The sequence below is a fragment of the Halichoeres trimaculatus genome, unplaced genomic scaffold, assembly GCF_033239565.1.
Source record: "Halichoeres trimaculatus isolate MK-OKI-2021-1 unplaced genomic scaffold, fHalTri1.1 fHalTri1_scaffold_8, whole genome shotgun sequence".
Classification (NCBI taxonomy): domain Eukaryota; kingdom Metazoa; phylum Chordata; class Actinopteri; order Labriformes; family Labridae; genus Halichoeres; species Halichoeres trimaculatus.
In genome coordinates this window covers 13561541-13586067 of record NW_027437186.1, presented here as the reverse complement: position 1 = coordinate 13586067, position 24527 = coordinate 13561541, and the positions used below count along the sequence as shown (strand labels likewise).

At 38.7% G+C, this 24527-nt stretch overlaps 2 protein-coding genes across 2 annotated transcripts; one reads left to right on the top strand and one right to left on the bottom strand.

The window, feature by feature from the left end:
- The first annotated feature begins 129 nt into the window (after window positions 1-129).
- On the top strand, window positions 130-7427 carry LOC141795281 (high-affinity choline transporter 1-like). The gene is made up of 8 exons (XM_074676110.1): window positions 130-313; window positions 517-633; window positions 1540-1695; window positions 1799-1947; window positions 2940-3083; window positions 5564-5717; window positions 6541-6758; window positions 6873-7427. The coding sequence occupies exons 1-8, from the start codon at window positions 130-132 to the stop codon at window positions 7425-7427; spliced, it is 1677 nt and encodes a 558-aa protein (XP_074532211.1).
- Window positions 7428-11898: 4471 nt separating this feature from the next.
- Window positions 11899-22869, bottom strand: LOC141795041 (high-affinity choline transporter 1-like). The gene is made up of 8 exons (XM_074675786.1): window positions 22658-22869; window positions 19232-19348; window positions 18285-18440; window positions 18033-18181; window positions 17705-17848; window positions 16591-16744; window positions 13204-13421; window positions 11899-13058 (listed from the first exon to the last, which is right to left on the bottom strand). The coding sequence occupies exons 1-8, from the start codon at window positions 22839-22841 to the stop codon at window positions 12501-12503; spliced, it is 1680 nt and encodes a 559-aa protein (XP_074531887.1). The 5' UTR covers window positions 22842-22869; the 3' UTR covers window positions 11899-12500.
- Between the last annotated feature and the right edge of the window lie 1658 nt (window positions 22870-24527).

Below are 24527 nucleotides of genomic sequence, written 5' to 3'. Positions count from 1 at the left end.
TAACTTGACCAATAATATGACTTCAAACACTGTAAGGCCAAAGTAATTCAGTGAAATAATCAGAGAGTATTGTTTTTCCAGGTTTAACTTTTTCTTCATTTGTTTCTTTGATTAGATATCAAGCTGAGTATGGCTGTCAGTATCCCAGGAGTAATAGCAATGGTATTCTTCTACTTGCTGATTCTTGGAGTCGGCATTTGGGCTTCTTTCAAGTCCAAAAGGATGGAGAACAAAAGTGGGGCTGACAAAATGGATATGGCCCTACTGGGGAACAGGGGCATAAAGAAGGTGGTAGGGGCCTTCACAATGACAGGTGAGGTTTCACCTGGCAACTCCACTGATCAACTTCTAAACACAGAAAGTCCTTCAAAGATGATGCAAATTAGGCCAGTGATGTACTGAGAAAAAACTGTAACTGCACTACACCACCCAACCATTGCTTGCTTTTTGCCTTTTGTCTAAAGTGTGTTTGCTTCTTCTGTTTGCTTACATTTAATGTGTCTGTCCATCCCTCAGCCACATGGGTTGGAGGATGCTTCATCATGGGCGTAACTGAAATGGTTTATACGCCCTCAATGGGACTAACATCAGCAGTGTCCATGATAACAGCTTTCTCTTTTTCCTTTATTTTTGGTAAGTATGACAGGTTTATGTAACTAAATGGTGTTGTTAGTATTATGATGATGTATTTTTATTTTTTATTTTTCTTTTGACAAAACAGTCTGAAAGTAAAAAATTGTCTTTCAGCGTTATGAAGGGAAATGTCTTCCAAATATGATACATCATGCCACCACTCCATATGACAGGGGTCATCAACTACATTTGTCCAAGATAAGCTAAACATGTAGGCAGATGCTTTAGTCAAATAACAAAAATTAAAATTGAATGCTAAGTAATAGATTTACATTACATGATATCAATCAATCAACCAATCAGTCTTTATTTGTATAGCGCCAAATCATAGCAAACGTTATCTCAAGACGAGAAACAAAAGCATGGACTAGTTTCTGAGGAAGGGAGACAAGATGTGTCTAATTCTCTTGATATTACAAAGATGAAAAAATGCCATCCTTGAAACCTGTCGAATGTGAGAGAGTTCAGATAGGTGGTTGGTTTCTTCAGGCTTCATTGACAAGTAAAGCTGAGTGTCATCTGCATAGCAGTGAAAGTTCATGGAGTGTTTCCTCAATATAGTGCCGAGAGGAAGCATATACAAGATGAAAAGAATCGGTCCAAGCACTGAACCTTGAGGAACTCCATATTGCACCCTGGTGTGCAAAGAAGAGACGTTGTTCACAGGAACAAACTGATGTCTATCCAAAAGATACGATTGAAGCCAAGCTAAAGTGGTTCCTGAGATACCAATGATATATTAATTTTCATCCCAAATCTAAGTTTATTTTATCTATCTTTATTTATGTTTAATATTTGTCAGTGTTAACTCATATTACCCGGGCCTAAGGATAGAGAACTCTTGAGTATGGTGCTTTTTTTCCCTTGTATTTAGTGCATACACATGTCCTGTCTGTTCTATTTTAGGCGGTCTTGTGTTCGCCAAGCCAATGAGAGAAAAAAAGTATGTGACCATGTTGGATCCATTCCTAGTCAAGTATGGAAAAGTGTTGGTGGTCATTCAGTCACTGAGTTCACTTCTCATGGATGTCGTCTGGTTGGCAGGAACCCTGATCAGCCTGGGTAAAAAGATGACCGAAACAGCTGAATCAAATCCAAACTTAAAATAAATACAAAACTAGGATTCACACTGTAAAATTTTTATGTGTACTTGCTTGCATTACAGGTGCCACTATGAATGTGATTTTGGATTTGTCCTACACTACGAGCATCTGGATCTCTGCTGCTGTGGTCATTATCTATACACTGCTCGGAGGTCTTTACTCTGTGGCCTACACAGATATAATTCAGATTATCCTTATATTCATCACCTTGGTGAGGATGCTTTTATTTATGTATGAGATGTGTCCTGTATATTGTACATAATCAGGATCAGCCTCTGGGTCAGTGAACAACAACTGGCAGCCTGTGTGCTAAAACAGGTGAAATAACAGAAAATAACTGGCAGCCCCTGCTGCCAGTGTTAAACCATATCTTTTTTACAGTTCTGTTTTCAAGTAAAGAAATTAAACAAATACAATTCAACTCACACACACACAAAAAACGTTTTATTCAATCAAGTTAACTTATTTTGCGTTAAAAAAAAACAAACATTTTTTTTCTTTTTGCTGTAACTTCAAATTTTAAGGCATCCTATTATTCAAATTTTTATGTTGAAACAAGTTAAACTTAACAATGTAATGATGAGAATATAGTGTTACTTTATTCATGTGATTTTTTTTAAAACCAGTATTATAGAAGAGATTTAGAAAAGATTAAGATTGCCAGTCTACCCAATCAGAAGCAGATCTCAGTTGATTGACAGGTGGGCACCCTACAGTTGTTAGTGTAGAGGCTCATAGCACGCTCCATTTCCTATATGGCCCTGTCAATGAATTGTCTCAAAACTCCATATCAGAAACAGACAGCTGAATTCACAGAGACTAAAAATATCCACTTATTACATAATCTATTATTAAAACTGACAAAATACTTAACAGTAAGATTAGAATTAATAAATCATATATTGATATAATACTGAGGATACAATATTAATTGTATTTGTTTCACAAGAGTATCTGGCCCTGCAGTAAAAAAGAAAAAAATGCCCCATCAAATGTATTAGATGACTCTTGGTCCAGGTGCTAGAGATCCCCAAGTTGAGAAGCAATGTTTAAGTGGGTGTGGTTTTTAGTATAAAATGTACAGACACAGGTTTGCGTTGCGTCCAGTTTGCAATTAAAAAGATATCTGCCGAAAGCTGAGTCAAAATCTTGCAAACTGATTTTTTTTTTTTTTTGTCTGTGGTGTGTCCAATTTGCCTGCAGTGGACCTGTGTTCCCTTTGTCATGTTAAACCCCAGCTCCTTGGATATTTCCAAGACAGCCTGGAACAAAACCTTTCAAGATCCCTGGATTAATACACTGGAGAGCAAATTCGCCTGGATTACCTTGGACAACTTTTTATATCTGGTAGGTTCAAGTAATGTACTTTTTAAATTGATACTACTGTATTTCTCTTTTTTTGTTTTTCTTTTCTTTACACCATGCCCTGGCTGAGTTCAAATAGTGCATACAGCAGAGACTTTGTGAAGCCATTTCACATTAAAGGAGATTGCAATAAGAATGGATTCCAGCTGCTAATAGCACAAAGAATTGCACATTATTTGCCCCCACTATCTTCCTTGTCTCAAGGACTTTATCCACAAAGCAAAACGTTCTGATGATAAGCAAGCACAAAGTTATGCAGCCCTGAGTTGTGCAAGAAATTTGTACCTATTTATGGATGACATGAGGTGCCAAATCTCAAATCTGTGGAGTGCAGTGCAGCACTGTGAGGTCTAAACCCGACAGTGCTAAATTCTATCTTCATAGATTTATGGGGAGCTAAAAATCTTATTGAGGAGTTGATTTATGACAGATGTGATATTTGGGGGGATAAAAACCCAATCCTTTTTTTTTTTTACTCAGCTGCATGAAACAAGACTGTACAACTTGGTTGACATGCTGGTTCAGAGTGAGGTTTTTATCAAAGATGACACTTGTTTTTTTACATCTGCCAGCAACATTCTGCGCAAGTGAATCAAGATGTGTCATTACTCCTGGTGAACCAAGGCTGACAATCACTACCTTAATCTTATCAAGATTAATCACAGAGTGCACTAAAATGGTTACAATCTTTGGGATTAAAAGAGTTGGGTGTCATTGCTGCTGGGGCACCCTGCTGGTCAGCTCTGAGATAATCAGGAGCTGCCAACTGCCACATTTAAAGCTATGGTCTACGATCCAAAACCCAGTTTGGCTGATGAGACACATTTGAAAAATGCAGCCTCACTCACCCCTCCACTCCGTGTTCCAAGATCCCACGTCCCAGCTCGTATGGCCCTTCTTCGCCTCCTAACAACACGCCCCCCCTACAGAGCAAGAAGCCAGCCAGCAGAAAATGTAACAAACAAGACAGTCATCCTCCTTGTAACACACAGTGGTAGCTTTTTCAATTAGACCGGCGCGATCAAAACCATGAATAAGCCAGCGAAGCAGGTCTGGCATTGCCACTGCCAGCTGATCAGAGCAGAGCCGACTGTGGGCGAGGCTTTACCTTTCTCTGCGTGTCTTCACCAGCTCAGTTTACAATGCTAAAGATGTGTGGCTAACTTATGTTAAAACCTATTGACAGAGCCGACCTGTTCCAACTAGCAGCATTCAGTCATAAGCCAGTATAGGCACAGACTAACCAGAGTTATTCAGCTGACATCTCCAACTGTGTTAAACAAAGTCATTATCTGTTCAACAGAAACTCAGCTGTCTCAGCGTCAGTCTTCCGTCCCAAATCCCTCAGCAACTTTTTCCACCAGTTGTACATTTCTCCAATATTCAGTCTCTGTTGGCACCTGTATCACTTGTAATTCTTCCTTGCTTTAGCCTTTTCCTTGAAACGTTTTAGTTTTCTTCCCTTCCCTGTGGAGGGTAACAGTAACAGCTTCCTGGTTTCGGTCTTCTCTGGCTCCATGACGCTATGATTGCTGAGCAGCTAGCTGACGTGAGAGGGGTAGTGGGGAAGTACGAGGTAGGACCATGGGCCTGACGGTGCGAAGCGAGGGAGACAGGGGATTGGACGGACTCACGTACCTATCTGAACCGCGGTGTGTGCGGTTTGGATTGGTCATCTAGTATGCAGCTTTGCAGCCGATATACTAAATGGATTTTTTTCGTTCTTTTTGGTCTTTATATTGTGAAGATTGGACCATAGGATCATAACAGCCCTATTAATGGTGTTATTGAGATATACAAAGCTTCCAAATCGTACACCATAGCTTTAAGATAGGATGAAGCCAATAGAAAACTGAACCAGACATGTCAACCCAGTGTTGCAGTCATTCTGGTGTAATGAAATTATTGACTGTACCAAAGCCACCATATAAGTCTAAAAGATTTAAAATTTAATTTTCCAGCATCAGCAGCAATAAGCCGGTCGGTACACTCTTAGGGGACCATCTCTGTGCTGTGCTGTGCTCTCAACCCAGACCTAACTTCCTCAAAGAGTTCATTTCTATTTAAATAAATAATTAGATAAAAATAATTTAAAAATAAAAAACTTGTTCAGCCAAATTTTTTCAAGAACTTTAGGGGGGAAATGTCAGGTTTGAAATGGGCCTAATAATTATGCAGAAAATGTTGAAAGATTGCTTTGCAAAATGGGTGGGGACAGAACTGAATGGATTGCCAGTGAAGTGTTTTTATACCTACAAAATTTAAAACTCAAAGCTGAAAATGTGTGGAGAGAGCTTCTGTGAACATACAGGCCAAACACAAGCCACGCTGAAGTAAGCAAATAGAAAGTGGTTGCACTGTGTGTGTGTGTGTGTGTGTGTGTGTGTGTGTGTGTGTGCGTGTGTGTGCGTGTGTGTAGTTCAGTAACATGGCTAAAGCTTTCAAACAACTTTCTTCCTAAGGCCCTGGGAAACCTGGGATATCAAGCATTTCACCAGAGGATCTTGTCTGCCACCTCCTCATCCTCAGCCAGGACCTCCTGCTTTGTTGCTGCTTTCGCACTTCTGACATTTGGAATTCCTCCAATACTCATCGGGGCTGTAGCTGCATCCACAGGTACAGAGAGTTGCTTGGGAATCACTATGTGTTTTTAAAAAATGCGCAACAATGGCCGCCTTTTAAAAAAAAATGCATACGTGAGATTTAGCTCTTTATCAGTGCCACTGGAATACAGATGGTGGTCTGCTTAGGTTGCCCAATCAAGATTTTATTGTGGATAGCCTATAAGGGGCTGTGAGAAGTTTCTAAGTGATCTTGAAAAAGTCTCCCTTCTAGATGTTTGCCCAATCATAATCCACACTTTAAAATAAGATTATCAGCACCAATAAAGTTTATTTTCAAAATGATACTTTTTAGCTACCCGGTCAGATAGGAAGCCGAGCAGGAGAGTGATAGAGCATAGACTAAGGGCTAAAACACAAGCTAAGCTGTTTGTGATAATGATCATTGCAGCCCACTTGCAGCAGTTACTCTGCAGTGGTCTGATCAAACTTGAATCTATCAGTATATAAAATGAAGATTGAGGTTACGTTGGCTCTGCTTGGTAGATGTGCGCTGGCAGGACATAGCTAACCAGGATTTACTAACATTGCACATTACCAACATGTCTCACGGCACCAGGCTGTAAGTAGCACTTAATATAAACGGCTACTAAACTATTGTGCATACTGACAGTTCCCTTGTTGTCTTGTTAGTCCACGAATGTATGGTACAAACTTACTTCTTGTCACGTTTAAGATAACTTTTTGTTTGTTTCGCTTGATAGGATGGTTTACTCAAACAACCATCCATCCTCAATAAACTGAAGGTATTCAATGCAGCTTGACTTGTTTTTCTCATGTAACCATCTTTGTACCTGTTTTTCCTGTCTACATGTCAGACTGGAACCTGACCTCTTATGGCTCTCCTTCTCCTTTGGAGCGTGGGGAGGGGGCCATGGTTCTGCCTGTCGCCCTGCAGCACCTTACCCCAACTGCCATCTCTATCATTGGTAGTGGAGCCATTGCTGCTGCTGTCATGTCTTCAGCTGACTCTGCTTTGATCTCTTTTGCCTCCATTTTCACCTCAAATATATACAAGACAGTGCTGAGGCAAAAGGTAAAGTCAAATACGTCAGATGCAATTTTACAATTTCTTCATCACAAAAAAGGAAAATACACCTCTCTTTACTTTTAGAAGGTTTATATTTTTCTTTCCTTTAAACTTCTCCAGGCATCACAGAGAGAAATCCAGTGGGTAATCCGTGCTGCAGTAGTTGTTGGAGGTTTGCTTGGTACATCACTCACCAACCTCAAGAACAGCATCGTAGTTATGATATTCCTCGGGTGTGATGTAGCCTACATATTGGTCTTCTCCCAGCTCATCTGTGCCCTCTTCTTCAACATCACCAATGGATATGGGGCCATCATGGGCTGGCTGATTGGGCTGGTGTTAAGACTTCTAAGCGGGGAGCCATCATTTGAAGTAGAACCAGTCATACATTTCCCAGGATGTACTCTGGAGGATGGTGTTTATGTCCAGTATGCTCCGGTTAGGACCATTGCCATGCTGGCTGCTTTATTTGGCAACTTATTTTTCTCTTACCTAGCTTTTAAAATCTTTAACAAAGGCCTGCTCCCTGAGAAGTGGGATGTGTTTAAAGTGAAAGCCCAGCAGTCAGTACAGCAGTTAACACCCATAGGAGACACAAAAGAATTCAGTGACAAGAAGTGTAACGAAACTGAAACTCACCAAGATGCCTCAGAGCCAATGGTTGCATCCTGTTGAGTGTTGTATCTGTATCCCAAAGAGACTTTCTATGCTGTCACAACAAAAGAAAAACTGCATGGAAAATTGAAAAAAAGAAAGAAAGAAAAAAAAAGTGTTTACTGAGTTAAAATTAGCATTTGAAAAGCAGTCCTCTTTAAAAAATAAGTTCTTTAACTCTGTAGACAAGAAGTGAAGTCTTTAAACATCTTAAGGGTTGGGGGTGTTTTGGCTGTTAGGAGTGTGAATATAAAGTTGTACTGATTAAATGTTTGCTAAAAATGTGCTATTGGAAATTTTCCACTTCGGTCACATAAACAAGAAAAAAAATCTGTTTTTTTTGATGGTTAAAATGGTGTGGCATTTTTTTGTTTAATGTAAATTAAATGTTTTAGCAACAAGCATCTCTTGTTTTCCCATTTCTTTGTGTTTCATGCATCAGTAATTTCCTTTCTGCTCCACTTCATAAAAGTGATCTAGTCTTACAGTAACAAATCAATTCACATCCAGGAAAAAAATACAATTAAAAACTGTTTGGATGCACAAGAGTACAATTAAGAACAGAACAACAGAGAAGAAAACAAATAATGGCATAATTAAGTTATTTAAACATTTTCAAAAAGGTTATTTTTTAAAGAGATTTAAATTTCAAAACAGTTGGTGTGATTGGGCTTTATACAGTTATTACCATTCCGTTGCTAGGCGCTATCTAAGTAGCTGCCTGTTGCAGCAGCTCTCTCGTCTTTGTCCGTTTCTTGTAATTTTTTTGTCTCTTTTTCGTAATCTTTGTATTTGGAGTGGATCATCACTTTGTATGGTTCATTGTCGGTCACGAACACCAAACTTTTTGTGGCTTCGGCGATATTTTTTACTACTTTTCTCCTGTGTTTGTCTGGAGATCCTACATGTAACCATGGCTGCATTGTTTACATGCAAAATTAGCTGTTAGCAGCCTGTAGCATGTCAATGCTAACTAGTGTAGGGCTTGATGATTTCCCTCGAGCTGAGGAGGAGGAGGTGAGGACGACGTGCTGGTTCTCGGATGTGAGCTGGGAGGTGACGACGTGGACCTGTCCTTCCATCCATCGTTGTTGGGAACGTGGGATCTCGCTCCGGGGGATGGACGAGCTAGCTGTGCTAACCCAGCGGCATCATGCTGTTCACGGACGTGGCTGCTGGAGCTGACATCGGACGCCGGCGCCACATTGGAGGAGCTTCGCCTGCTGTGAGCAGACAGGATCCAGGAGACAGAGACTGAACAGTCTTCTGGGGAGGCTCAGTCCTGGACCCTGTGGAGTTGGAGACTGGTTGGGCTGGAGAGTGGTGGACGAGTGGTGGATGGGATGTCGTCATCTAATTTCTTATGGACTTTTTTTGCACTTTCTATACTCTTTCTTACTTTTGTTTTCTTAAATGCTGCAGTGACTCCTGAATTTCCCCTCGGGGATAAATAAAGTATTTTCTATTCTATTCTATTCTATTCTACCAACAAGTACTACATACAACTACACTGTAAAAAGAAAAAAAAATGCTAAAAGCACTGGCAGCAAAGTTTACAGGCACATACCATAAAATTACAGTCAGACACTAACACAGAACTACGTGAAATAACTGTAAAAATACAGGACTGGATTTTACAGTCAAAATATATTGATGTATTACAGTGTTTCAGAGTTGATAAATGTCCATTATACTGTAAAATAACAAAGAAATTCAGTCAAAACACATTCTTCTCAGGTAAATCTCTGTAATTTCATGATATAAATTATCAGTTTTGGGAAATAGTCAGAACGACATACAATCATTTCCTGTTTTTCCCATTTATAATAAAAAAATTAAAATATATAAAAACAAATTCTGTACATGAAGTTAAAGATACATGTCTGCAAACTTACAGTGTTAACATGTAACTTAAGAGGATTACTCAACTCTCAACTCAGCTTTATTTATAAAGTGCTTTAAAAACAACCCAAGCTCAAACAAAGCGCTGTACATAAATAGACCAGACAACACAGGCATAAATAAATTTAAAAAATGGAGCAAATACTAAAATTATTGTTTCATTGGTCTTAAAACAATTTAAAATAATAATAGCAGTTACTAGAATGCAGGGGTGGAAGTAATGAATTACAAATACTAAAGATAATGTATTTACGATGATTATTTTGGTACTTGTACTTTCATGAGTATATTTTTCAAGTGTGTAATTTTTCTCATACTTTAGTAAAAAATTTACACTATGTAATCAACTTCAATACTTTTACAATCACAAGTCACCACTGAGTACTCCCACCATTTGAATCAATATTTAAACCTTCCGGCTGTCCAATTGTGGCTGTGCCAATGACGTAAGGAAAGGGAAACTCTGCCACTGCAAGCTCAGGTGTCTGGAGGTAGTACACCAACGTGACAGAGATGATACTTGAGTTGATACTTGATACGTGGCCATACCTGGAACAATTTTTCATGTACAGAGGGAGAAAAGGAGACAGCACCAGAGGGAATGTCTCAGTTAGCTTGAGTGCTTTCTATAATTTTCTAAGATGCTGAATGAGCCGTTATTAAGCCTGCAAGTCCAAATAAGTTACATGTGGAAATTGATGCCTCACTCTCTGTATCAATCAATCAATATATCAATATATTGTTACATGTTCATGTCTTGGATAGTTTATGATGTTAATGCAAGTATTCTTCTTGTACCTTGGTGTCAAACTCTCAAGTGCATGCCATTGACCCATCATGCAAACAACAACCACGAGGTCACAAGTTATGACTGGTCACAATTTTTTTTTTTTTTGCAACACCAGCAACATTTTTTTCTAGCAGAAACGCTCTGAGTGTGGGTGTGTCTGTATAATCCTTTTTTTAAACAGATATACACATTACAAAATTTTGAATGTTTGCAGAAATAGATTTTTCGCAATGATCCAAACTTTGTTTACACTTGTGACTTAACACAGTATCTGTAAAGCTTAACCAAATTTACCACTCAGTCATTTATACAATGCTCAACAATCAAACCTGAGCTCAGATTGTTTCCCTGGTTAAATGAGTTTTAAAAAAACGTGTTGTTCTTCTGTGCTAATGGCAGTGATGTGATGAAGTAATGTTTGAACATGATGTGTGATAGTATACTTATGTCTACAGAGGAAACACCCATCAAAGATTAAGCAGCATCATAACATCACTATTGCAGCGACATCTCCTCAAATCAGTTTAAATATGTGCTTTCGATAACACAATTAAACATCCTTGTTTAAAAAGTAACTAATACTCTGAGAAGAGTACTTTGTACTTTTACCCAAGTATTTTTTAATACCAGTACTTTTACTTGTAGTTAAGTACAATTTAAGTAATGTAACAGTACTTATACTTGAGTTCAAATTATTAATAATCTTTCCACGTCTGCTAGAAAGACAGCTTCAGATCCTAAAGGGATCTCACCAGCATTCTTTAGTTCACGTGGGAAAGCACCTCAGGCATTTTTTGGCTGGTGCGTTGCATGTGTTATCAACTTAAAAAAATAAGTGACATAAAAATGTGAGCAAGTAAGTTCATGTTGAGTTGAAAGATGGCTTGCCTGTAGAATCTGACAGGAGTGATTGATTTATGTGCCTCAGCCCCAAGGTCACCTGTGTTGGCACATGGTTGCACATGTTTTTGTAACAGCTACAATCTGAACTGTGGAAGAGTGTAACATCACTGGCAGGATGGTTGTTAAAGTCTCATATCTGTACCAACATACTAGAGGAAGAGTTTCAACGTTAAAGTCAGTACATTCTGCAACATTTAACCAACTGATCTTCACTGCATTTTTAAATTAACCCCGCTACAGTGCTGTCAGTGCCTGAAGAGAATCAAATTAACAACTTGCCATCATAAAATGCAGCTTCAGCACAAACAAGTAGAGATGTATATATTTTGTTGTTTTGTTTTAGCTCTGGGTCAAAGTAAGCAAGTCTTTGTGCTGTTCAGGAAGCATCGAGGTGGAGATTAAAAAGCACAGAGTTTAACAAAGTACTTGCTCTGCCACTCTGAGGGCTTGATGATTAGAAAAGAAAAATCTGCTTGACTTGATGACTGTACCAATGACAATGGATGGTATTAATGTATCACAAACAGCATTTCAAACCATCTGATCAAGTCTATTAGCACCTCAAATATGACCCTAGAGGCTCTATTAGACACTGCTGCTGAAAACCCATTATGAGACAATCTTATCTACATCCCTTTCTAGGGTTCATACTCCTGTTATATCAAGGTTCTACAAGCATTTAAAGTCCCTAATGTAATGAGTTTTTAATTGGTTACATCAAATTACAAGTTATTAATACATCTAATATATCAAAGGCTCTATGTGATCTCCAAAAACCAAACCAGACCACCAAAATAAGGGATTTATCATTTCTTTATTGTAATTTCAAAGCCTAAAATATAATGACTTCTTGTATTTACTTCTTCTTTTTTTTCAAACTTTTTAATATTTTTGGGGACAGTCAGTTAATAGCACATATGGAGAGCTCTGACCAAAACAATATAATGTTAAAAAAATGGTGACTGTTTACTGGGGACAAAAAATGTGTACCACAACCAAGTCTTCATGTAAACACATGAAAAATATTTACCCTCTTCCTTTGCATCATCGTGTTAGAATGACTAAAAAAAAACCTCCTTTTCTTCAAATTATTAAAAATACATTAACAAGTTAGCTTATACAAGGCACACTACTTTATCCTGCCAAAATATTAATGTTAAAAGTTCCTCACAGCAGCCTTACACCCATTTCTGCATGATATAATAAAACACCAGCACCCATGAGTTTCTTTACACAAAAGTCAGACAATTAAATATGAACTGCTAAGTTTTTCTTGTTTTTCTTTTAAATCGACACAACATACTTTGCGACAACCCATTTGCTGTAGAGGGCTATCAGAAAGAACTAAACATTTTCAGCATGTCTCCTAAAGAACAGTATTACCTGACCACAAAGTATTCACTTTATCAGCACCGTCACAGGTAGAATGTAAAAGCATTCTATCACACAGTATGACATAAGTTCACACATACGTTACTTGTTTCAGACAGATATGAACATTAACAACTTGTGGCAGCTTGTGACTCTGATTCTTCAGTATGAGAGTTTTTATTCAGTTTTTCTTTTTCACTTTGCTCCATGGCTTCACTTATTGGTGTTAGCTGCTGTGGTGATTCCTTTGCTTTCACTTTAAACACATCTAGTTTCTCGGGAAGCCAGCCTTTGTTGAAGAGCATAGATGCCAGATAGGAGGAGAACAAGATGGTAGCGCACGTGGTGAGCATAGCAATGGTCTTGATTGGCGCGTACTGAACATAAACACCATCCTCAAGAGTGCATCCTGGGAAGTGTATGACAGGTGCTATTCCCATTACTGTGTCCCCGCTGAGTAGCCTTAAAGTGACTCCTACCAGTGAGCCCATGATAGCCCCGTAACCGTTGGAGATTTCAAAGAAGAGGACACAGACAAGTTGAGGGAAGGTTAAGATGTACGCTGATTCACCACCAAGGAACCAAAACAATATGATGCTATTTTTCAGGCTGGTGAGTGATGTACCAACAACGCCCACCACAACCACAGCGCCGCGAATCACCCACTGGATCTCTCTGTCTGATGCCTAAAGAAGAAAATAGGAGCAAAGAGGAAAAGGTAAGAACAAATTCTTCTGTTTTGCTATTTGACATTTTTTTTTAGTGTCACCTCATATCATTCCTACTGTGAACATGTATTTTACACTCATTAAAAACAAGAACTTTTCCTACCTGAGGTCTGATGATGCCCTTGTATATGTTGACACTGAAGACTGAAGCTGCAGAAAGCAAAGCAGAGTCGGCTGATGACATCACTGCAGCTGCAACACATCCAATACCCATAATCGAGACGACAGTTGGCGTAAGGTGCTGCAGGACAAAGGGAAGAACAAGAGCTGCTTCCCCACGTTCATATGGAGAGGGAGAACCATAGGAAGTCATGTTCCAGTCTGAAAGAAACAGAAATGAGAAGGAAAGACTTTAAAATTGTCACAAGTTATTTAAGAGGACAACTGCTTCTCTCCTAATGATAACATTTGAGTGACAAACAGGGCTCAGTTGATACTTTTACAAGGAGCTAAAAACACAAGTCACAGGATTTCATTTATGAAGCTTATGGATGTTTTCTTTGAGCCTTTGGTTGAGAAGTTAACAAAAAAAATAAATGTCACATAAAGACCCAGTCATCCACATTGTCATGTCCACATAAATCAGAAATGCATGTCAACTTGACAATGAAGGTATTTGGGTGGGAATGGGGATAAAACACGCATTTGTTATTACCTCTTCGTGAGTATTACCCAGGTGCATTGTAGGCAATTTTAGAGTTCACCTTTTTAAAAAAGAATAATTTATTTTTTGCTCTTAAAAGCAGAGGTTTTTTTCAGTACACACAGTACAGTCACAAGTTACTGTAAATTTACTTGGAAATTTCAATGGTAAAATCCTGTTATGTTTAAATACAGCAGTACAAAAAAATACACTGTAAAATAACTGTAAAATACTGGCAAACCTGTACAATGAGATGTTACACTGCAGGAGGCACAAGCTGTCTGTGCTCCACTGCACGGACCTGCTGTCTGTGCTGACCTGCATGGACCAGCTTAGTGACATTTTTTGTGTTTTATTGCTTGACTTAGTTATCCTGCTAGGCATCGTTCAGTGTCTCTTTTTTCAGGGTGTCACTTCAGACCTGTGTACTGCAACTGTCTATTAATGCAGTAATTTTCATTGTTGTGTTTTTAAAATGACTAATTTTCTATTGTGGATAAAAAATAAAGTTTGTATTTATTTTATAAATAAAGAAAAAAATGCATGCCATTGTATCCATTTTGTAGAAGTTACCTTTGTCTTATCCCTCTGTTAAAGGTGCAGTGAACCAAATAGAACATCTGTTAATAATCTTTGGGTGAGAGTGCCAAGGTGACGTTGTTGGTTTTCTTGAAATTTCTAACACCAAAAGTCCCACACCAGTCTTTACTCACATACAAAAGAAGTTCTTAACCCCTTGCTACCTCAATTAACAATTATAAAACATAGATTGTTTGTTATGTGTTTGTGCGTTTTTACAAATGATAAATTGAATGGAGATTGTTAATTTGAGTATTGTTCACATAATAGTTATAATTTGGTTACATAATACATACATAGACATGAGAATTACATCCCCTGACCAATATATTGTGACGTAGTGAATCTGATACGATTTTTGGTGTATGTAGAATATGAACCAATAGGTAACAATGAGACACAAAGGTCATTATAGCTGCATCATTTAGACTCCTGAATTTCCCCTCAGGGATACATAAAGTATTTTTCTGTTCTATTTCTATTCTATTCTGTTCTATTCTATTCTATTCTATTCTATTCTATTCTATTCTTCAAGACCTGACAGGGTATGATACGAATTTGTGACAAAAGAAAACACAGGGTTAAAATAATGGTATTGGTTTGGTCAGTCAGAATACTGATGTAGCCCTGACTTGACTGACAAGCGTGACTTCAGTTGGCTTTCTGAACTAACACTAGGTTCAGTTTACTAAACAAACCTCTGAAAAAAGATGTTTACTTCATTAGCTCAAGCTGGTTTCCTGCTAACCAAGTTTCCCCCTTAACAGATAAAACATGCACACAGACCATTCACCGTATGAGAAGGTGGACAGCATGCTTGCTCCCTGGAGTTACAGTGAAAACTCTGAGTATAATTTTGACAAAATTAAAATGTCAGTGTTCTTAAATACTGTTATCCAGCTTGGGATTTTTGCACGTCATTTTTATTAATAAAAACTCTTGCTAAAATGTTGAAGGCTCTGTGAGGACTATCCGGAAAAAACGACTTAATTTCCCATGAGTACCAGCACCCCCAGTTGTGAGGGCGTGACTCTTGCAAAGGCATGTTGATTATGAAGCGAATGAATGAAGATCAGATCTTTTTAACACTACTTTTCCTTGTTCATAAAAATGGATACAAAGTGTTGAGGTGGTGTATTTATTTGTAGGTGCGTAGAGCTATTATTTAAAATTTAACAGTAAGCAAACTTTGTAAACTCAGTTTCTACTGTAGTTAAGTTGCTAGCTATATTTAGTGTTCCTTACAGCACGGTGCTGAGATCTCTCTGTAACATTAGTGAATCCAGCATTGTGACTGAACAAGTAACAATCAGCGCATTCATTGAACCAGTGATGTTTTCATGAACAGTGAAGTGAGCCACTCAGTTTTTAACTCATGAACAGGATCATCCTGCTGACAATCCACATAACACAGCTTTGGATTTTCTGTCTGTGGTGCTAAAACAGCATACAGAGATTCATATATTTGGGGAATTAGCTTGAGGGATATAAATTTAAGCATAGATGGCTCTACTGAAAAAAAGAACTTGAAGGGAAAAAATGTGTGAACGTGATCTGGAACCGGGGCCATGATTAAAAGGGACGGCTGGGGGCATTCGTAGTACGCTACTAGAGGTGAAATTCTTGGACCAGTGCAAGACGCACTGAAGTTAAAGCATTTGCCAAGAATGTTTTCGTTAATCAGTAACGAAATTCGGAGGTTCAAAGACGATCAGATACCGTCATAGTTCCAACCATAAACAATGCCGACTCGCGATCTGGTGGCACCCTCACCACGACCAGCTGGGCAGCGAACTGGGAAACCAAAGTCTTTGGTTTTGCGGCTTAATTTGACTCAACATTTCCAAAATGAATGTGAACTAGTTTTGTAATTGGGGTGAACTGAACTCAGAGCTAGCTCACTTTTTGTGTGAGCTGGCAGAACAGTAAAGTGAGTGAATTATGGTCATGTCCTACCAATGCTCATTTACCAACTCTAACCTTACAAGTAGAGCAAGCGTTACTTGCTCTGCCGCCTTTTTTATTTTTGTAAGTCCATCTTATTTCTTATTATTTCTACAAAATAAAAATCCAAGAAATTGTTTTTCTAGATAAGGGCCAGATCTTTCTTCTCTGCGAGACTTTGACAGCAAAGTGGCACTATGACATTCTGTTTACCAAATCAAATCTGAGCCTGGACGACCTGAACAGGGAAACAGATATTGCATTTAGAAATAACCTATTTTAGTCAGATAATCTAATTTAGAATAGTGGATTACAAAATATTACCTGTGGATGCAGCAGCTGCCCCCAGCAGTATAGGAGGTATTAAAAATAAAAGAAAGATGCAAGCAGCAACAATGCATGTAATCTTCGCTGTGGATGTTGAAGAAGCTGACAGTGTCCTCTGGTGTAAGCACTGATATCCCAGACTCCCCAGCGCCTTAAAAGACAAGATAGGTTTTGTTAAGTTGACAGATGCAAAGGGGTCTTGAACAGAGATGGTAAAAGTACCCAGATCCCTTACTTGAGTAGAAGTAAATAAAAAACAGCTTGAGTAAAAGTAAAAGCTGCCTAGTATCCTAATGCACTTTAATATATAGTCCTTTAGGCATTTGTATTTCACACTTGAGGTTAACACGTCACACTTCTGAATATTGAATTTTAGACCAGTATTAGCCTCTAATCTATGGTCACACATCATACTCATTTGCCCAACTCTTAATCAAACTTTATTATAGCATTTTTCCTTTTTTATAATTTAATTGTATATATTTTGTTTAATTAGCACATCAGGCAACCATTGTTTCTGACTGCACAGGCGTTGTTTTATTGTGAGCGACACACCCAGGGACAACGGATGAAAATAGTTAAGCTTCTCTAGCCAATTGGTGCTGCTCCTGTGACTGTGTGGGACCCTCACCGTTGTCCGTTTCGTGCCGCTGCTCAAACGATAGTGGTGTAACAGGTGTGCGCGGAGTGGCAGACCTGCTCTGACACACACACACCACACATGCACCCTTACACGTACGCGCACACACACAGACAGCCATGTCTCCTCCAGGGCAGTAACAGACCAAAACCCAAAACAGTTGACACGCATTTATGTCGCAGCACCAAAAAATAAAAAAATATATAGGCTCAGGCTTTATATATAAAGCTTTTTTGGGAAATGTAAGGAGTAGTATGTACTGATATTTATGTTGAAAATCTAACGAAGTAAAAGTAAAAAATCATCTGAAAAATAAATACTTCTACATGTACAAAGTGCCTGAAAAACCAACCTAAGTACAGTAACAGAGTATTTGTACTTCATTTCTTGCCATCTCTGGTCTTGAACTATTTTTCCTAAATCATAAACAGTTTTAAAGTCATGTGCACTTAATAAAAGGCTTGTCCTTACAAAGAATAAGAAGTCATCTAAAATTAACCAGGCTTTTTTCAGCTCTGGGGTTCCAATCCAGGGAGCATGTAAGGTGTTGTTCATCAAAGTCTGGCCGATGTCCAGGGTGTGGGGGCTCGTCAAAACGAAGGGAACACCGACCCACTGCAGAGAAAAACAACGCAACTTTTAGATCATTTGAAGATTTTGTATTTGTAAGACTGTTTTCCTGAAACTGTTTTTTTTTCATTTAAAAAAAAAAGCACAGAAAGTTTTTTTTTTAATTTCCTACTTTTCTACAAACCTAATTTGCATTTGGGGTTAGTCACTTGAGTGCCACTATACTTACCAGGCCTATAACTATGAGGATAAGCTGTATGATATCTGTGTAGGCCACAGAGTACAGACCTCCCAGCAGTGTGTAGATGATGGCGACTGAAGCGGAAATCCAGATGCAAAGAGTAAAGGGCAGATCCAGGACCACATTCATAATTGCTCCTATGAAACACAAGTAATAGCAGTACAACTATCATATTCAGTATATTTAGCAACAAACAGGTGCTGGTGCTTGTACATGTACATTTAAAAAGCTAAGACGTACCTAATCCAAGCAGTGTTGCAGGCACCCAGACAATATCAGTAAAAAGGGAAACCAGGGCCAGTCCAGATGTTAGTCCTTTTCCATACTTCATATAAAACGGGTCCAGCATCGTCGTACAGTTTCTGTCTCTCATTGGCTTGGTAAATACCAATCCAACTTGATTTAAACAGGGAAACACAAAACAGAACAAAGATAGAGATTCAAACATTGAACTACTGCTCTGTGAACTGTGAATGACTACTTGAGGACTGCTTAGGCACCAGATATGATCAGTCATTCAAGGCAGGGTTTGTTATGAATGAGCAAACAAAGTAACACATAACTAGAGATGAGCATGCAAATGCTAATAAAGGGGAAACTCCCTAAACAGCACCAATGAAAAACATGTTGTCTCCTAAGATTAACTGCAAAGGCAAAAAAGTCCACATCAAGTCCTAATGACAACATGCAAAGCTAAGCCAAACCACAGAAATTAGCATGTTTATATGGTACAGGAGACAAGTTTAGTCTTTGCAATTTCTTCATTCATTCATTTATTCATTCACACTGCACAGGCAATGAACTCTCATATTACATGTCTGTTAAAATAGGATGCAAGGACTAAAGTAGAACATACATTTTAGAGACTCCAGTTTGCAAGTGTCACCCTCAAATAACACTTTTTTTTTATCTTTATTGATTATTATTGATTATTATTATTAAAAAGTGGGTTAAAATTAGGAACACGGATGCAAAAAACATCAACTCCCCATGTACTTAATAAAACCTGTTTTATACACTCTATGGATATGACAGTGAGGAATGGAGTAATTTAAAAGAAGCCTGGATCTTCTGTGAACTACATGGCAATCCTTGGTTTTCAAATCGGACATTATCTGGCTATACTTGTTGTCTTACATATAAAAGTACAAAGCTGTGCCAAACCATGAGTTCATAAAATTACTTACCAATGAGAAACGAGAAGCAGTATGCTATCCCCATCACACTGGCCAAGGTTAGACCCATGGAGGGGGTGTAGACCATTTCAGCAGTGCCAACAATGAAGCCTCCTCCCACCCATGTAGCTGCAGGATGGATACAATGCATTGGACATACTTTTTAACAAACTTTGTACATCACATAGACTTCATTGACATAAATCCCCAAAACAAAAAAAAAGGTACACACTTTTAAAAATATTGATAAAAACATTTTATGGTTTGCAAATAGTTCCATGCCAATGTTTAGTTGAAAATGGTGAACAGACTACATGTTAGTCGTTAAACTTGTTCTTTTTTTATGACAAAAATATGCTTATAGTTTGTTATACTTTGATGCCAGCAGCATTTAAAAAAAAAAATCTGAACAGGAGTGTGTTTTAAATGGTGTCTTAACAATGTGCTTGAAAACCAAAGAGACCAGTTATGGGGGCTCTGGGGGTGAAATGTTGCCCACAACTTACCCGATAAAGCTCATTAGTTTGGGATGGCCTGTGTTCCTTGGTGGGCAAACGCCAGTACTTGAGTCAAAGTATTGACACTGGTCAAATCTCACCCCACTACAAGTAAAAGTTGCTTGGTCAAAATTTTACTTTGATGTATTGTTTTCCCCAGTGCTTTTGCAGAACCTTATAACTCTCTGAAACCACCCAATGATGTACTGACTGACTGATGCACAAGCTTCAACTCTGCTTTCAACGATTCATCAGCCTGTTGAACCACTTGGCTAAGTGGTAACCTATTCCATCAATACCTTAATAAATTCTGTAACCACACACAATATCCACCCTGCATTTTTCCATGTCTGTGGAAAATGATGGAAATTCCCAGAACAGTGGTTCCAAACTGTCTTCTTTTTTTTTTTTTTTTTTTTTTTTTTTTTGGCTGTGCGTCCCTTTTGGTACCAATGATGGCATCAATCTTAACAAAAATTTTAGAAAAAGCAAGTGTTATTCATATTATATCATCTTTACACAAAGAACTTTTTCTCTGCCAGATTCACATTATTTGTGTGACCAACTTACTGAGAATCTAGAGAAATTGTCACTTTTTGTGATAGCTCTGTCTGACAGAGGAATAAGCTGCTACTCAGCTTAGATCAGATTATACACTGGATGCATTATATGAAGTTGGTAATTCTATAATTCTAATAAACTAATCCAATTGCCATTACTCCTGCCCATCACTATGTATACTAAGATCTATCAGGGCTTATTTAAATTTAACATAATGACAAATAAATAAATCATGTTTATGTTGGACCTGTTAAAATGTTCAGGGCCTCCTCTCCTGATCTCACTCACTCTGTAAACAAGACTCTAATATATAAAATAACACGAATACAAGGTAAAATCTATGAGGTTCCATTTGTACCAAACAGTATGTTGTCATGCGCACTGTGTATGTCTGCTGTGCATGTGACATGACATTCGTCTATTTCTAGTGAATATTAAACTGTACTTGTGTCATTTCACCATGTCATGACATTGTGTGATTATGATGTGTCGTTTGACAAAGTGTTGTTATGATGTGTTGTTTGACAGTGTCATGCTTGTTATGGTGTGTTCTCTTGATGTGTAGTTTGGCAATGTCATTGTAATGTTGTTTGACAAGGTCATTGCTATGCGTCATTATTTCGTGTTGTTCGTCAATGTCGTTGCTGTGTGTCGTTACTATGTGTGTTTTGACATATAGTAACAACACACAGCAATGGCATTGTCAACGACACATAGTAACGATGCATAGTAATAGCGCATAACAACAACGCATAACAACGATGCATAATCACTTAAATGTCAAACGACACATAGTCATGATGCATATGATGCTTAGCAACGTTGTCAAATGACATGTTATAATGCCAAACTACACATCAAGACAACACACCATTACAAACATGACGCTGCCAAACAACACATCATAACAACACTTTGTCAAATGACATATTATGGCGCCGTCGTTAAAGCCATTAACAGATTTCTGGCTCAAATGGCACCTCATAAAAATCTGGGAGTGACAATTAGCTGTTAGGGTGGAGTGACCTGCTTTAACAGAGAGAGCAGAATAAACACGTCTGCATGTTCACATTTTAGTGGTACCAAAAGTGGATACAATGTTGACATTTGAATCACAGAGATTTATTGCTGTTTCTTGAGGTCACAACAGGCGCAGTTCACGTCACCTCTGGTTTATGTCTAACCGTTGGTGACTCTCTGCTCACACATATGGAGCAGCACACAGAGCCAAGAATAAAAAACCTCAGTGAACAGAGATGATAGACAAATATTTTAAGGTTTTTTTTTGTTGTTGTTTTTTTTATTTTTTTTTAATGACACCCCAAACCACATTTCGTCCCCCACCATAACATTACTCCAGTATAGAACCACTGGCCCAAAAGATTTGTGGAATTTCAAATACATCAAGCTGAGATGTGGCCATGAGTGAGCTGGTTTCTCAGCTTGAGTTTCTCCTGTCATCATCAAGTTTTGTTTAAATGACTGCAGGAGAGCTTGCCGCACAGAGTGAGGATGATCTGTGTCTGAATCCATCCCAGGTATAAACCACTGTGATCGGTTCCTTTCTGTGACATGCACAGCATGCGGCCAATTGCATTTAAGAAAAAAAACTAACAAAAAATCACCAGCAGATGGCTACAGAGCAATGCTGAGCTTAAAAAGAACAAGTAACAACAAGCTTCCTAGAAATTTTATGACAGTACTTAGGTAAATGTAGTCCATAACTGTCTACCACTGCCTGTGTTGTACCTGTTGTTAGTTTGTTGTAATACCTGCAGAAAGAGGTATGGGATCATAAAACTCTTTTGAGATCTTTCATCTCCAAGAGAAAAATTTATCATGTGTCAGACTGTCAGACATTAGTCAAACCTAAAGGATTTACAGCTTGAGTTGCCTGCCTGGACTAGCTGCTAGGTGTAAATTCTGAGTTCCTCCAGGTGTTTCTTATGGTAGCAAAAGATGTTAAATTTTTATGGTCCCTCCAAGTACTTCTTTTTTTTCTTTCTTTGTTCATAATGTGATAGCTGTGCATCTGATTTGCTGTTAACGCACTATTTACAATTGAAAATAGTTTTTTTTTATTAATTCAAAATTTATCAAAGCTTTATTGATTTTTTTCACAGCACTACAACTTCTTTGAAAATATGGCTATATTTTATGATTTGCCATTTTATCAATTAACCCTTATAGACAACTTCTCCAGTAACTATTTTCTGCTTCTTTAAATTGATCACCACCTGCTTCCAAACCTTTGATACTTGCTAATAGATCTAAAATGTTTTTTATTGTATATTTTGAATTATATATTTTATTATTAGTAGTATTAGTTAAGTTAAAACATCAACTGCCATACCCCTTCTGCCAGTTGTGCTCCCCTCACCTGTCATTGTGAAGATTCCTACCACCAAACTAATCCTCCTGTTTCCCAGTAGAGCCATATCCATTCCTGTGGCAGCACTTTTCTTCTGTTCCCTTTTGGACTTGAAAGAAGCCCAGATGCCGGTTCCAAGAACCAGCAGATAGAAGAAGACCATTGCTATCACTCCTGGGATGTTGACAGCCATGATGAAACTGGTTGACTGCTCTCCTCACTGTCTGATGTTTGACTGAGTGAGAGTGAATCTCCGGTTTTTCCTGTGTTGAATGCCTCCCCTGTTTTTCCCGTGTTGTCAAACAACTCCTCCCCTTGAAACTGAATTTTGCCTTCTGTTGAGAGACATTCCCAAGAATAAGTTTACCTGCAAACTACAGTACATAACTGGAATGTTTTCAGTGTGTCATAGAGTTGGGATAAGGACACTTGAAAATAATGCTAAATATGAAAGCACTAAAAGGCTGTGATACAATATGCTCTCATTTCCAAAATTTCATGTGTTTTCCTGAGATGCTTATGTCATCCCAACCACCCCTTTTTTAAGATAATGGGATAATATGAATCTTGTTGTTTTGAGAGGAGCATCAGAATGGGGAAGAAAGGTGATTAAAGGGACTTTGATGCCTTGTTGATGCCAGAGGTCAGAGGAGAATGATCAGACTTGTTCAAGCTGATAGAAAGGCAACAGTAACTCAAATAACCACTGGTTACAACCGAGGTCTGCAGAAGAGCATCTCTGATCGCACAACACGTCCAACCTTGAGGCAGATGGGCTACAGCAGCAGAAGACCACACCGAGTGACCCTCCTGTCAGCTAAGAACAGGAAACTGAGGCTACAATTCATACAGGCTCACCAAAACTGGACAATAGAAGATTGGAAAAACGTTGCCTGGTCTAATGAGTCTGGATTTCTGCTCCACATTCAGATGGTAGGGTCAGAATTTGGCGTCAACAAGATGAAAGCATGGATCCATCCTGCCTTGTATCAACGGTTCAGGCTGCTGCTGGTGGTGTAATGGTGTGGGGGATATTTTCTTGGCTCACTTTGGGCCCCTTAGTACCAACTGAGCATGGTTTAAAGTCCACAGCCTACCTGAGTATTGTTGCTGACCATGTCCATCCCTTTATGAGCACAGTGTACCCATCTTCTGATGGCTACTTCCAGCAGGATAACGCTCCATGTCATAAAGCTGGAATCATCTCAGACTGGTTTCTTTAACGTGACAATGAGTTCCCTGTACTCAAATGTCCTCCACAGTCCCCAGATCTCAATCCAATAGAGCACCTTTGGGACTGATCTCCTGGATCTTCAGGCTTGACAGGCTTTTCTACTGGGGTAACTGTGATGTCAGAACTCTGAACATCCTGTGGCTAGGGCCAAGTGACCTGCCAAGGTGAAGTCTTCAGTCTTATACAATTTTTTGTCCTCAGGCTTATACATTTGTCAATATTTACATGGATAGTTTTGATTGATGATTTCTGAGTAGATGTAAATCAAGCTGTAATAAGTCATGTCCATCTGGCTTCCTCCCACGGTCCAAAAACAGGCTCATCAGGTTAATTGACCACTCTAAATTGTCCAAAAGGTGTGAGAGTGTGCATGGAAGGTTGTCTGTCTCTGTGTCAGCCCTGTGATTGACTGGCGACCAGTCCAGGGTGTACCCCGCCTCTCGCCCAAAGACAGCTGGGATAGGCCCCAGTTAACCTGACACACCAGACGAACAGTTTCATATATCCGTCATGGAAATATTTCACCAGTCCATCTGGGTAGCAGCTCTTCCGATTTTTTTTCAGAGGCCAGACTTAAAAAAAAAAGAACTGCAGCTGGTGATTGGACAACCGTTCTGATTAACACACTCACCACGGACCAATCCA

Bases quoted from the DNA above. Each gene is read 5' to 3' on its own strand.
- LOC141795041 (XM_074675786.1), bottom strand. From the start codon at position 22,841: ATGGCTGTCAACATCCCAGGAGTGATAGCAATGGTCTTCTTCTATCTG. The intron at 17,849-18,032 runs GTAAGTATAGTG...TTTTCTCTGCAG, and splicing joins TCCTCATAGTTATAGGCCTG to TGGGTCGGTGTTCCCTTCGT. The intron at 13,059-13,203 runs GTAGGAAAAGTT...TTTCTTCTTTAG, and splicing joins AGGGCATCATCAGACCTCAG to GCATCAGACAGAGAGATCCA.
- LOC141795281 (XM_074676110.1), top strand. From the start codon at position 130: ATGGCTGTCAGTATCCCAGGAGTAATAGCAATGGTATTCTTCTACTTG. The intron at 314-516 runs GTGAGGTTTCAC...TCCATCCCTCAG, and splicing joins AGGGGCCTTCACAATGACAG to CCACATGGGTTGGAGGATGC. The intron at 3,084-5,563 runs GTAGGTTCAAGT...TTTCTTCCTAAG, and splicing joins TGGACAACTTTTTATATCTG to GCCCTGGGAAACCTGGGATA.